This window comes from Camelina sativa, chromosome 9 (genome assembly GCF_030686135.1).
Source record: "Camelina sativa cultivar CO46 ecotype springtype chromosome 9, ASM3068613v1".
In the NCBI taxonomy this organism is placed as follows: Eukaryota; Viridiplantae; Streptophyta; class Magnoliopsida; order Brassicales; family Brassicaceae; genus Camelina; species Camelina sativa.
In genome coordinates, this window is record NC_141888.1 from 27345259 (window position 1) to 27359820 (window position 14562).

General features: G+C 35.0%; 3 protein-coding genes and 1 pseudogene across 10 annotated transcripts; 2 read left to right on the forward strand and 2 right to left on the reverse strand.

Annotated features, from left to right (window-relative positions):
• Positions 1–2443: 2443 nt before the first annotated feature.
• LOC147938851 (zinc finger BED domain-containing protein RICESLEEPER 3-like) lies at positions 2444–2895 on the forward strand. Its single transcript, XM_087465783.1, has 2 exons — positions 2444–2765; positions 2852–2895. Exons 1-2 carry the CDS (start codon positions 2528–2530, stop codon positions 2893–2895), a joined length of 282 nt encoding a protein of 93 aa, XP_087321909.1. The 5' UTR covers positions 2444–2527.
• A 2854-nt stretch (positions 2896–5749) lies between these two features.
• On the reverse strand, positions 5750–7931 carry LOC104711587 (pentatricopeptide repeat-containing protein At3g50420 pseudogene; annotated as a pseudogene). The gene has a single exon (XR_015566742.1). The product of XR_015566742.1 is annotated as a pentatricopeptide repeat-containing protein At3g50420 pseudogene (transcript).
• Positions 7932–8035: 104 nt separating this feature from the next.
• On the forward strand, positions 8036–11829 carry LOC104711589 (uncharacterized). 7 transcript variants are annotated; one of them, XR_755353.3, is made up of 14 exons: positions 8040–8159; positions 8266–8331; positions 8401–8436; positions 8525–8602; positions 8770–8856; positions 8940–9518; positions 9617–10048; positions 10149–10210; positions 10295–10400; positions 10517–10596; positions 10776–11021; positions 11100–11155; positions 11244–11453; positions 11534–11829. XR_755353.3 is itself a non-coding variant. In XM_010428288.3 (13 exons), exons 1-12 carry the CDS (start codon positions 8094–8096, stop codon positions 11137–11139), a joined length of 1878 nt encoding a protein of 625 aa, XP_010426590.2. In that variant the 5' UTR covers positions 8036–8093; the 3' UTR covers positions 11140–11155; positions 11534–11829. The 7 variants fall into 7 exon arrangements, 1 of the variants encoding a protein (XP_010426590.2); XR_015566743.1 differs by having other exon boundaries at positions 11244–11449; XR_015566744.1 differs by having other exon boundaries at positions 11244–11417.
• On the reverse strand, positions 11717–12836 carry LOC104711588 (methylesterase 10). The gene is made up of 3 exons (XM_010428287.2): positions 12414–12836; positions 12174–12311; positions 11717–12070 (listed from the first exon to the last, which is right to left on the reverse strand). The coding sequence occupies exons 1-3, from the start codon at positions 12795–12797 to the stop codon at positions 11789–11791; spliced, it is 804 nt and encodes a 267-aa protein (XP_010426589.1). The 5' UTR covers positions 12798–12836; the 3' UTR covers positions 11717–11788.
• Between the last annotated feature and the right edge of the window lie 1726 nt (positions 12837–14562).

The following is a 14562-nucleotide window of genomic DNA, read 5'->3' on the forward strand; positions in this document are numbered from 1 at the left end:
ATGTCGTTGCACAGGTTTGTATGGATTGATTCTGTTTTGGGTTTAATTCGATTTTGTTAGATCAATTTGGTATTTGATGAGATTTTGTGAATTGGGTTTTTGTACACGGATTTGTTTCGGTTAAGGGTTTATTTATGATTTGTTGTTGGAGCTTGGATTGAGATTTTTGCGTGGGAAATTCCACGTGGCGTCTCTCCGTTGGGGGTGAAGACGATGATACAGAACCAGCACAACTAGAAAATAAACTGCAATATAGATGGTTCGATCAGGTGATGGAACCAGTGTATTTTTTTTTTATATGTAGCATTCTTTTATTTTGATTCTTTTAAACATGTAATTAAAAAACTTGTAAGATTACTCTAACTTTTAAATATATGTAATTTTTTTTGTAAATTATGATAGAAAGATTTAATTTTATATTTATACAATTCCTATTCATATTGACAACAATATGTATAAAGTTGTATAATGCTGAAAATAGATACAATTATATCTTATAGTTTTGTTAAGCTGATTATTTGATTTTGTTGTATTAAGAATAGAGAATAATACTATAAGATTAAAAAGAAGAAACACTGTATAAGTAGAAACTCTATAAATTAATAAGGTTGGGATCATGAAATTTTATTAATTTATAGAGGTTTTAATTTATCGATAAATTAATATTTTATTAATTTATAGAGAGATTTTTTAATTTTTAAAATTTTTAAAATTTTCTATTATAAAATAAGATATTGTTGTTATCAAGTACATTTTAAAAGAATTTTTTTAATTTATAATATTGACTATCGTAATAGGATGAATGTAATAGATTATCTAGATAACAATGATAAATGTTAAAAGTTTAGAGTTTAGAAGAAATTGCTACTACTATCCTTCATGCCTTCATGGTAACGATGAAGTCGAAGAATATATTGCGGTACCTTTAAAACCAATTACATGTAAAAAAACAATTATCGCATCTAGGTATTTCCACAATTTTTTGATGCGATTTGAGAAGACAACAATGAAAAAAATTAGATATGAGCTCCAACAATAATGCAAATTTAAGAATAAACAAAAACAATAGAATCAAATTTCACTAGATTTTCTTAAATATATATATATATATTTATATATATATATATAGTTTATTTGATTATTAATTTATGATATTGATAGACCATATTTTTATATAGGATTTCCAAAATAGTTATTATCTTATTATTTTATCGAAATGTGTCATTTTTTACACCGGTCCAACTCGGGACCGAAATTTTTTATTGATTTATAGCGAATATTAATATAAAGAGTATTAATTTATAGAGGTTCTATTGTATTTTGTTGTATTAAAGATTTTTTTTAAAAAAAAAAACCAAAATTACTCGTAACAGCAATGGCCAAAAAATCTTTTTTTTTTTAAAGTTGCAATGAACTACTAAAGTGGGGCCCATAAAAATGTTGTTATGTTTCGCGAGTTCTCGCTTCCTTCCCCAATGTTTGATTAATTTGAAATCTTTTTTCACTTACAAATTGAAATTGAGAGCCGGAGAGATTTCGTGATTCCATCATGATCTTCAGGTGATTGCTTCGCCGTGATCTTCAATTTAGGTGATCAGCTCCGCCGTGATCTTTTATTCAGATGATCAGCTCCTCCGTGATCTTCAATTCAGGTGATCAGCTCCTTTGCAAAAACTCTGGTAAGAATTGCGATCTTCAAACATATGTCTCTACCCGCTGGAATTTCACTCATTTGATGCTCTCTAGGACAATACATGTTAAGGATGCCTTATACAACCTTGCAGAGGTTGATAGGAGTTACAAGTGTTAATTTGTCATCTGATTTGGAATGGGAGAGAGCAGAATTGATATGTGAGCTTTTGCAATCATTTGCTGAGCATACAAAGATGATTTCTGGTTCATCTTACCCAACATCAAACTTGTATTTTATGCAAGTATGAGCGATTAATTGTTGGCTGAGAGATCACAAAGATTCTAGTGATCAAATTATTTTGCAAATGGTGGAAGATATGAAGGAGAAATTTGACAAATATTGGGAAGAATCCAGTGACATACTTGCAATTGCTGCAATTCTTGATCAAAGATTGAAATTTCCATTTCTGGAATATTGTTACAATACTTTAGATCCTTCAACCATCAAGTCAAACTTGGCTCATGTTTGCAGCAAAAATGGCTAAGTTTTTTTAAGCTTAAAAGAAAAACACAAGCAACATTACTGCAACCACTTCACAAGTTTCACAAAAGAGGGTTCCTTTTGGATATGATGTAAGTATATTCTCTACTTTATCTTTGCTTTTCTCCATGACTATTGTTTACATTCTTGTTTAAGTATAGTCTTTTTTAATCATGTCTCATCTGATTCCTTTAAGTCTCTTTTACTTGTTTGTTGGATATTAAAGTGGCAACGTTGTGACTTAACTAGTGTTTATGTGTATTGTCTCAGGGGTATTATTCTTACATTTCTCAAAAGAGTGGTGGTAGTAGAAAATCATCTTTATACACATATTTGAATGAACCGGTGTTAGATATGGTTTCATTTAGGAGTATGAATCTGATTGCTTATTGGAAATACAATGCAAGTTGGTTTAAAGAGTTAGCATCAATGGCTTGTGATGTCTTAAGTACTCCAATCACAACGGTTGCATTGGAATCATCCTTTAGCATTGGTAGCTGTGTTCTCAACAAGTATAGGAGTTGTCTCTTACCAACAAATGTCCAAACTTTGATATGTGCAAGAAATTGGTTTAGGGGATTTCAAGAAGTTGGTAAGAATTCTACCATTTTTGCATATGATATTTGTAGTTGATGAATTTATAGGTGATACGTTTTGAGTTTGATTTGAATATTGTAGGTGATGAGTTCAAGTTTGTGGAGGAGGAAGGAACTATTGTCTAAGTTTGACTTTATATTGTTTGACTTTGCTACTAAATTTGGTATGTATTGTTCTTTTGGATTTTAATTGTTTTGGGTTGTTGACTTTGTATTGTTGGTTTGTTGACTTTGCTACTAAATTTGGCTTTGTATTGTTGACTTTGCTACTAAATTTGGTTAAAGTCTCATTAGTTTTGCTTCAATCATGATAAACTTTAGTCTGAACTCATTAATATATGATTCAAATCAATTTCTATTTGTATAATTTGAATTTTGAATTTACATAATAATATTATATTCATCAAACTAATTTTCTTAAATTATACAAATAGAAATTGTTATTTTTAAATATTTTCCATATTACAACACATGAAATTTTAAATCTCATTTAAAAGAGAAAAAAAAAATATGGGCTGTCCATGAGCAAAGACCATTTGGACATTTTCTTTATTGGACACACATTTGTTTTGGATCATTTTCCATTACAGTCCGTCCAAATTTCGCCCATAAAAAAAATTATCCACTGATTGCATATTCAAGCCGCACTTTTCGTCAGAAAAAAAGATAAATGGAGGCTAGATCTATTCTACGGTTCGGGTTTGGGGCAGTCATTTTTGAGAGACATCCTTGGTCAGCATGATCAAGTAGAATCGAGAGAATCTGCTATGAATGACCAATCGATACTAAGGGGGGTGTATTGAAAGTGGAATTTTGAAGGATTTTTGATTTTTTTAAAAATCACCTGTTATTCAATTAGGGATTTTTAAATCACTTCTCAAATCCAGTGTTATTGAATATGGAATTTGTAAAAAGTCATTCAAAATCACTTACAATCTCTGTTATTCAATCAAAAACTTGAAAAAATTATATCAAATCCTCTGTTATTCAAATCATAGCTTTTTTTTTTTGATAAAATCATAACTGTGATTTTGGTAGACTTTGTATACATTTTTGTAAGAGAAATCCTGTTTGAAAAATCACACCTTTAGAAGTGTGATTTGGAAGGATTGGTTTAAAAAAAAAGAAACAATTCACATAAACGAAGAAGAAAAGTCATTTACCATTATCTTGTCTTGTTCATCTCTCTCTTTAGAAGACTGTGTCTCGAACCTCCCTCTTCTCTTTTGTCGGAAGACTTATCATTGATACAAGGAATCATCTTTGAATTCTGAATTCTTTTGTCGAAAATTCCCAGATTCAATTTCACATTCAATTTAGTAATTAAAAGACTCATCAGACTACGTTGTGATTCTGAATTTGATTCATATATCAAAGAGGTTTATATCTCATATATGATTCACTTATCGAGAGAGACTATGTGAGATTTTCTATGTTACTTTTGAAATCATCTAACAAAATTTTGTTATGATTCACATGAGCACCTGTAGATCGATTTGGGTTAGATTGATTTAAGTCATGGTGATGTCGAATGATCTATGGTGATTGTGCTACGCATAGTTATACTCAGCAATACAATTGGGGCCACGGCATAAACAAAACCAAAGACCACTAACATGACTTTTGTATTCTCCATAAAATCACCCCAAAATTATTTTTACAATCTCACCAAATCTCATGAAATCACAAACTATTTTTTTTTATTAAAAATGAAAAATAAAACCAAATCCACCAAATACCTTAAAAACTCACTTTAAATCTCCTAAAATCCAAAATATTATAAATCTCACAGAATCCTTCAAAATTCTACTTTCAATACACCCCCTAACACATGCGGAGATGACGAAAATGACTGCCGAAAATGAAGCACATATCTGTGAACTCATACGGCTAAAGCATAGCGGTGCATCCACATCTGGTTCTTCTCAAAGCCTGCCACTACAACTTGACAATAGCTCTGGCCATCCAACCCTCGACCCTACACAGAGAATGATTGGAACGCAGAAGATTGGTTGAACTTTGATGCATATCCACCTGTAACTGATAGCAACAAAAGCGGTTACTCACTCTGCCAGGCAACAACCACACAGAGAATGATTGGAACGCAGAAGATTGTTTGAACTTCGATGCATTCCACCTGTAATCGGTAGTAATGAGACATGTTACATCACTCTGCCAGACCAGACTTATGAGAAACATTCTAGTGATCAGGGGCGGATGCAAGGCAAAGGAGGGTGGGACACGTGTCCCACACTGTTTTTTTTTTGCTGTATACATTTTATGTTTGGTTCAATTAGTGCCACACCCTAACTAAAAACAAAAACTGTGCCTTAATCCTAAACCAGTATAATTAAAGACAAAACAAATATTTCAGCTCAAAAATAAAAAATTAAAAGACTCACCTAAAATTTTATTTTCACAAACAAATACATCCAACAAATTTTTTTTTTTTTTGTGTGTGTATAAAGGATACATGTGAATTATTAATTTGTAAATCATGCAATTTTATTTTCTATACTGATTTTTGATAAAAATGACAAATAAAATAGTGATAAAAATGTTATTGAATATAGAAAACATATTAAAATTCTATAGTTTTAAATTTATTATAAAACTTATTTTTATGTCTGTTTAATTTATTTTTAATTTTAAAAAATCGTTATATAGTGCCCCAGGCTAAAAATTGTTCTAGATCAGCCACTGCTAGTGATGACAAGATCGCAGGAAAACAACAGTCTCCTACAAAAAAGGCACCTAGACGAACAGAGGGTTTAGAGAGCAACGTCGGCGGTGGGTTTGTCTCTGGCTTTTGTCTTCGCTAGAGGGTTTCAGTTTCTTTGCTTTTTTTTTTTTAGTCTCTCTATTGGGGTTTGTGTTCTTTAAGTGTCATTTTAGTACTTGTGTTCGGAAACTAGAAAACAGAGAAAGTTTGTGTTTTTTTGGCTCTGTGATGTAACTTTCTCCTCTGTTTCACAAGTGATTTCGAATTGAAATGACAATACTTCGTTATAACAGCTTTAAATCTGAACAAACAAGTGTTATAAGGAATGATTCTTGTTCATCGGATGGTGATCTCTGTACAACATACTACTCTTTAACCTATGTAATTCATCTTGAGCTTGACTTACTTCTGTGTTAGACTGGTCTCCGGAGGAGAAAACTTGTGTGATGTTGTTCACTTCAATCCAGCTCAATCCTGGATCTTTAGCAGAAGCTAATCCTCTAATCTTCCTTCTCATCTCTGCTACATCTTCCCATCTCCCATTCACCGCGTATAAATTCGATAGTAGAATGTGTGTTGCAGTGTCTTCTGGATCAAGTTTTAGTATTTGCTCAGCTGCATATAGTCCCATCTGCAAGTTTTTTGTGTTAACACAGGCGCTCAGCAGAGTTCTCCAGAGCTCTGCCTGGTTGTTCTCTGGAGGAGATTGTTCTATCAGTTCAAGTGCTTCATCTAATAACCCAGCTTTTGATACCAAACTCACCATGCAAGAATAATGCTTCAACCCTGCTTTGATGCCACTTTCCTTCATTTGGTTCCACAGGAACTTACCTTCCTGCGTTGATCCCCTGTGGCTGCAGGCTGCTAGTAAAGACAAGTATGTTATAGCATCCGGCCTGAAACCGTTTTCAAGTATTTGCTCGAAGAAACTCAGAGCCTTTTCTACCATTCCATGCTGACTATAAGCTCCCAGCATTGAGTTCCAACATTTCAAATCTGGATTTGAAACAAGAGAGAATATTGATTCTGCAGTTTCGTATTTGCCAATTTTCCCATACATGTCTACTAGGGCTCCACATACTGACATAACACTATCTAGTCCTGTCTTTATGGCAAGAGATTGAAACACCTCACCTTGTCTTAACATTGCCATGTCTGAACATGCTCCTAAGACACTGCTCAGTGAAAAACCATCAGTTGTATTTTTTTCTCTGTACATTTCAATGAAGAGTTGGACCGCGTATTCACCATTTCCTACTCTAGAATGCCCTACGATCATCTCAGTCCAGAGAACAACATCCCTTTCTGTGATCACACCAAACACCTTCTGTGCAGATTCAGCTTCACCGTTTTTGAAGTACATGGACAAGAGTGCTGTTCCAACAAAAACACTCCTTTCATATCCTAATTTCGTTACTTGTCCATGGAGAAGCTTCCCATGAATAGACCATTCAGGTTCCGCTGTCGCAGATATAGCAGCAGAGAAAGTATATTCATCCGGCCGAGGCATGGACATCCTCTGTAACCTTCTATACATTATAATCGCTTGCTCTCCAAAGCCGTTCTCTGAGCACCCCGAAATAATCGAGTTCCATGAAACCAAATTTGGTTTACGAATCCTCTCAAAGACATAGAAAGCTTCTTTTATGTCTCCACAACTGCAGTACATGTCAAGAAGAGCATTTTCAACAGGTAAATCAGCTAAATGATCGGAGACTATTATTATCCGGGCATGGATTAGCTTCCCCAGTGAATAGCTTCCCAGTTTACTACAAGCATTCAGCACCATGGAAAACGTGAACTGCGTTGGATCAACACCAGACATCAACATGTTTCTAAAGAGCATAAGCCCATCTTCTATCTTATCATTTCTCAAACTCCCAACTATGATTGTGTTCCAAGCCACAGCATCTCCATCATTTACACACTCAAACATTCTCCTAGCAGATGCTAAGTCCCCGCAACTAGAGTACATACCTAAAACCGATGTCTGGACAACCACATTATCTAAATATCCAAGCTTTATAATCTGTGAATGTAGTGATGATCCCATTAAAACATCTTGAAGCACAGAACATACTTGCACTAAGCTAGTAAAAGTCGAACTATTAGGCTTCAAGGAATCAGATGCCATATGGGTTATCAAACTAAACGCATAACTTGCATAATCTGGGTTACGGGAATACGCTGAGTAGAGTGCATTGTAAGAAACCACGTTTCTCTGAGGCATTTTGTCGAACAGTTTCCGGGCTTGTTCCAGACAACCACATCTGACGTACATCGAAATGAGGTTGTTGTTAGCGAACGGAGACTCGGAATATGCGCCGGCGCCGACGGTGAGGACGAGAGCGTGGAGCTGACGCGCCCGTTTTAGTGCCGTAAACGATACGCATTTCCGTGTAAGTTCTACTACGGAGGAAGCTACTTCGTTCAATGGCATAAAGAAGGCTTCAAGTTTGGGACGCAGAGGAATCTAAAACGCAGCGTTTTAATAAAATCTCTGTTAATTTCAAAACGTAGCGTTTCATCTGACCTCTCCTTAAAAAAAAGAGAGGTTTATTGCCGGCGGCGAGAGAGAGAGAGAGAACAGTCGCCGGAGAATATGGTTCCCGGGAAGATAGCAACTCGTCTTCATCTCTTGATCGATCGTTGTGTTTGCGGATACGCCGTAAGTAGTAATTTTCTATCTCTTTGTTTGTTCTCTGTTGCGTTGTGAGTTAGTTTAACTTATAATTTGTTTATGTGGTTTTTGTATAAACGCAATGGTCATGTAGGAAAGAGAAGAGATGAGTTCGCCGGCGAAGGAAACGGAGAAAGAATTGCTTCTTTCTTTATCTCAGGTACATCATTGTTAATGCAGTTTTCCTGGAATTGTGTGGTAACGGACGAAGATTGTTTTGATTTTCAAGGTATTGAGAGAGATACAATCTTGGATTAGCGAAACTGTAAGTGACTCCTGTGAGTTCGTTTCTTTGAGAATTATTCTGTGTATATGTTTGATTTCAAGGTTGGTTGATTAGTTAAATTCAACAGGAAGAGGAAGAAGAGACTACTGATCATGAGGATGGATCTGATACTGCTTTATGCTTGGAAAGAGTTGTGGCTGATCTTGTAAGTTCCTCATTCTTAGTTCACAGCAGCTTATAGTTTATCCCAGTCTTTAAGGGAGTTCCCAAGTAGAGAAAAATTGTACCTTTGATGGTTTAGCCGTTTAGGGGTTGTCTATGATTTGGAGTTATCCTTTAGCTTGATTTGGTTTCTCTGGGGTTTTCTGGCAGGTTGGTTTGTTGGGTATGAAGAATGTGCATGTTAAACATTTGGCTGGCAACATTCTTGTGCAAGTATCCGAGTGTCTTGTTGAATCTGTATGTTGCTTGCCTCTGCCTCATTTGAAATTTTAGATATGTTGTATCTTTTTGAACTTATACCTACTCATTTGTTTTCCTAGGGAAGCCAATGGGATGATTTCATTCGTTTGCTTTGTGAATGTTTGCGCTTAGCAGTTATCTACAGTTGCCCACCAATCCCTGCTGTTTCTTCATCAACTGGATTTGGAAGTCCGGATCTACATTTATTGGGTTCTGATGTTCTTAAATGTAAGCTGGAAAAGGCTAACTGGTACATGGTGTCTGATATTTTTCGAATTCTTCGTAATATATTGAAGCGTTTGAGCCTAGAAGAAAATGAGGATCTTCTTGATGTATACTTGGAATCTGTCAACTCTACACTTGCAAAAATTCCTTGGTGCCGAGTAAACACTATTTTCTCTCATCAGCATGGTAGTGGAACTTTTGGAAGCTCTGAAAATTGTGAGGAAGGAACAGTATTTCTTGGGAGCTTTGTTCAGTTTCTCTGTTCGGTGGTACAGCAGGTTCCCTTTGCCGAAGATTCTGATGGTTTTGAACCTGCACGTTTGATCATCCAAAAAACCATCGAGCTTGTTCCGGATCTCCTTCGTTGGTGCCAACCAAAGTTAGAAAGTCAAAATGGCTCTTCCATGTCAAGATACCTAGGTCACAAGTTGCTGGTTCGTTTTTCCACAAGTTCAGATATCATCTTTGCTTTGTTTATAGATTTCTCAGGATAGTAAGTTCATCCTACGCTAATGTTTCCCCCTTTTTGTAGGTCCTAATGGCCAGGCTCACGTATCAGTCCAATATAGAATGTACCATTCTTCTTTCATGGCTGCAATATTTACAACGCCAATCTCAAGGCCTTCTTCAACACACCCTAACGAGCTTTAAACCCGTCCAAGATAATTGTTTGGAAGGTTCGCCATTTTTTGTGAGTTTGTCTGATAGGGAGGTCAGTGAGACGCATTCTAATCATCTGCAAAGACTTTCTGTGTTTCTGTTCCTACGGTGCTCCTTCACTTTGCTTTATTCGAGTAGACATACCGACAAGCACTGTCAGTCTGATTGTAGAAAGAAAGGAATGGAAGAAATGTTTAAATGGATTGAACGACTGATTCCAGGTGATACATTTTCAGATCACAGAATTTATACCAAGAAGAGAGTTGTCTTTTCTGCATCCTTCGTCCGGTTGTTCATGCATGAGGTTTTAGTTTATCCTTCTGTATCTGTTCATTCGTATTTAGGGCTTTAGTATAAAACCGTACAGTAGATCATTATTATATCTTCTCTATATTTACTTGTAGGATGATCTACTATTTAAAGTCCTCCTGCAATTCCTGTCTGTACCATTGCATAGAGAAGAACTGTAAGTAGGGTAATTCGCTGCCTTTCTACAAACAGCTACCCAGATTTCTGTGAGCTCTTATGGGCGTTTTTTTTTACTTATAAGGCTTAACGTGGAAGGGCATTCGCGTCAGGATGAGGAACAAACTATTCTCTTCCGTTTATCAACCTTGTTCAATCCTGTAGTCCTATTCTGTATATTTCTTTCAGAGGTAACTTTTGTAAAGCATTCACATATCTCTTGTACTATGTTCCATGTAGGCTTTGGTAATTTGTTCAATCACTGATGAGTTTTCCTAACGCGACACGTCTGTTTTTCCATTGTCAGTTGCATTATGATCATCAAGTCCTTCTTGATTACCTTATATCTAAAGACATCGGGGCTAGCTGTGCAGAGTACCTGCTGAGGTTAATCCTTTTTCACTTAAGTTATTTGCATATCAGATTGGATTTGATCTGCTATTATGTTTGTGTGAGACCAGCCATGTTAGCTCGGACTGTAGTCTTTGAATGATTTCTCTAGCTACAAAATAACCTAATGCGTTTCTGTTGATACCTGTTTAACATCCAGTGTATTTTCCTGGTAGATGTTTGCGAGCAGTCTGTGATTCATGGACCCTATTTGTGGAATTCCCATTTGAAGAAAGTACAAATGCTTCATCTTTAAAGAGAAGAAAACTTTTGCTTGAGACTTCTGGGGTTGAAAAGAACTGTAAACTACATCCTCAGGCTTTTGAAGATGCCAAAGATTGTCTGCTTTCGTTACAAAACTCAGTTGTTAAGCTACATCAGAAGAAAATATTTCCATACAACCCAGAAGCTCTTCTACGACGGTTAGTCTATCACCGCTACAATAAACTCACCTTATGTATATAGTCACCTAATACAACCTTTTGTCTATTTTGAGGCAGTTTGTCAAGGTTTCAAGAGCTCTGTGTATACCACGAGTAATTTATCTGGACCAAAGGTAATTTCAGTTGCATACTCGATGTTATATGGAAATTGTCATATGCTTAATTGTTCTTCTTTATATTCGAAATCTTCGGAGTCTATAGAAATTTCCCAAGATGTTTCCAATTATTGACAAGAAAAATGTGGTGATAGAAGTCTTTGAACCTCTCAGTTTAGCTTCTCAGCTGAGATTCTCTGAGAGAGAAGGATCAGATGCCAACACAAAGAAGACTCCTTTCCAGATCAAATTGCAAACTAATTGGCTCATAAATTGAATTGTATGTATCGTCAAAAAAAAAAAAATTGAATTGTATGTAAGTTAAAGAGAATCTCATGAATAGAATTTCTTGGGGTTGTGATATAAGTGTAGCTGACATGAGTTGTGTTTCTGCAGAGAGATCCTAAATTCGTTGTTGCTGCACCTGCTGTGAAACAGAGAGCATTATGTTCTTGCCTCCATAATCCATATCTGAAAGGTATAAGATACTCTTGTCAAGCTAATGTGAAACTGCCCCAGCCAAATACAGTAAGCAGTGAAATGTCGAAGTTACAGTGTAGAAATAACCAAAATCACATATATTGAAACTCTCTTATTCATATCATAGATGTAATTGAGCTCAAATCATACATGGTTGTTATCATTTTACATTTAGTTATATTTCGCTGCTATTTCTTGTAGCAGTTGAGAAAGCTGTTGTGGCTTAGTGAGCATAGCCATGTGACCAGCTTCTTCAATCCTCCTCACTTCGTTAGGCTCGTAGTTACTAATCATCCACTTCTGAATCTCCTCTGGAAGCACATTGTCGCCTTCACAGACAATAAACACTCTCTTTCCAGATCCATACCTCTCCTTGGATATCAAATCTTCACCTCCCAATTCCTTAGCGTATAACCAGCTCGGTTTCACCAACGCCATGGCTAATTCTAGATCCTGCAATCATATTACCAACAGTGACCACCAGATCTCAGACAAAGATTATCTTAACTCACATAGAAACTACTACGTTATGCTATAATCATAACTTTAGACTCACCTCTAATTGGCAATTACTATATGCCTTCTCCTTCATGAAAATAGTACCGAACATAACTGAACTCGGAGGGTGTTCTGGTCCTTCCTCGAATGTAAACTCACTATCCATGGCGAAACCCTCTGGTAGTCTCTTAAAGTACTGCATATATACAAACAAAATGTGTGACATGCGATTAGCAGATAAGTTCATAAGGATATGGTCTCAAACAAGATAAGAGAAAGATAATTTTATTTCCGGAACCTCTTGAATCAAAACCGCCGGAGGAGAATCATGGTGCGGCATATAAGCAGAGAGGAAGATTCCAACAGAGACTTTGGTCGGAAATCTTTCCATAGCGAGAGAAGTTCCAATGCCACCATAGCTATGACCAACGAGAACCACCTTCTCATTCGCAGGAAGAGACTCCATGAAACTCATCAAAGGCTCAAGATGCTCCGACACCAAACGAACCTCATCGAGCCGCCTCGTGTCGATCCCGGACCCACCAAGCTCGATAGCTGTCACACGTTGACCATCACCCTTGAGCTTTGCAGCTAGTTTGAACCAGCACCATGCTCCATGACATGAGCCGTGGACAAAGACGAAGTGATGGAGTTGTTGTTGCTGCATGTGTTGTGTTTGCATTTGGTATTGTTTGGTAAGTCATGTTATCTTCGTCCAATTCGTGTTGTTATATAGGCAGCCATACCCATCAACATCAGGGCACACATTGGTTTAATTGAGGACACGTGTTGAATTTTTTATCCAAAGAATAACTATAAGATATTAAGAAAAAAATCTTTGAAAATCTTTATAAAAATAGGGTGAATCTATTTTGATATTTAAAAGATAGACAATTTTATTCAGGTACAATGTCTTAAAAGATTAGGTTATACTGTCGTCAAGATTTAGTATTCACGGTTTAAAATGTATGGTTTAGAGTTTTTGTTGATATACCTTACCACTTTAAATGTAAAATTTCAGGTTGGCGACTATGCATATTTATTATTTATTTTATAATAATTTTCAGCTATATATATTATATATATATATATATATATATATATTGTCGAAGTACTAGTTTACTACAATATATGAAGTGGACCATATTTCTGATTTTTCTTTTGTGTAATATGAACTCAATCATACTTATATATTTTATTTTTCATTTTTATTTTTATTTTTTGTCGGCAATCATACTTTCATCTAAGAATATGTTTACCCTCTTGTTCAAGGTTTGTCTTTCATAAATTAAGTTTATCTATAGATTCACATATATCCTTATCGATTCATTGACATGTCTATAATAATTTTGTCACATATTAGTTTTTTTTGGGTGAAACGTGGTTAATGTTATAAATATAACGTAGTTGATTATTCTTAATTAGTGGACTAACTGATATAGTATAAAGTAGAGAACGAGACACAAAAAAGAATAAACATTAGTGGGTTAACTTAGGGTTTTACGCAAAAAAAGATAGAAAAACCGAAAGAAAAAGTCTTGGACGGTTAAAGTTGAGCACGTGGGAAAAACATTGTGAAAATCCATATCGACAAATGTGAGACTGTTCTCTCTTTAATTCTTGTCAGATTAGTTAATAAATGATTCACTACTCGGCAATTTTAGGCCATTGGAACTTTTTCGAGTCAAATTTGGTTTTCCAAACGTTACGAGAAGAAGCAAAATTGACAGCAGAGAAATATAACGTATGAGAACAATGATAAAATAGTAAGAACTAGGTGTGATCCATTTATTTATATGTTTAATTTTAAGTTTTCTGTTTGAGAGATATATATTTTTAAATTTAAATATGAAAGAAATCTTAGATTGTACTACTATATATATTATACATTTTTTTTGTTAAAGATAAGTAAATGACTCAAGAATCCTCAAACATATTTTCTATTTTTAAGTTTGTGTATCTAAGTATACGTACATAAATTAATATGCGTATACACTTATAGATTTAGCAATAAATGTACATCAAAAGTACGTATAAGTTAAGGTATGAACCTACGAATATATAGTGACTCTTCATTGCCATCTTGCCGACCATGAAAAAAAAAGAGTGCTCTTCATTTTTTACAAACTCTCAAGTCTTATTAATAATTCTAGTCAGTCTATTTTTCTTATTTTTATACTAAATTTAAAACAATATCTCTGAAGATAGATAGATTGAGAGTATAGCACAAGTCTTTATGCTTCTTCATCCAATATTTATACAATTTATTTTCTACAATATCCTAATAGTGATACTACTAAAAGATCATTTTGGGGGGTTATTTTTCTTAAGAATTAATAAATTTAGAACTTGTAAGGAAATACAACTACGCAAGTACAATCCAATGCCAAAAGAAACTCTCAAAAGACAATATACCGCAAGGAGAAAAAATAAGAAAAAGAACAAAT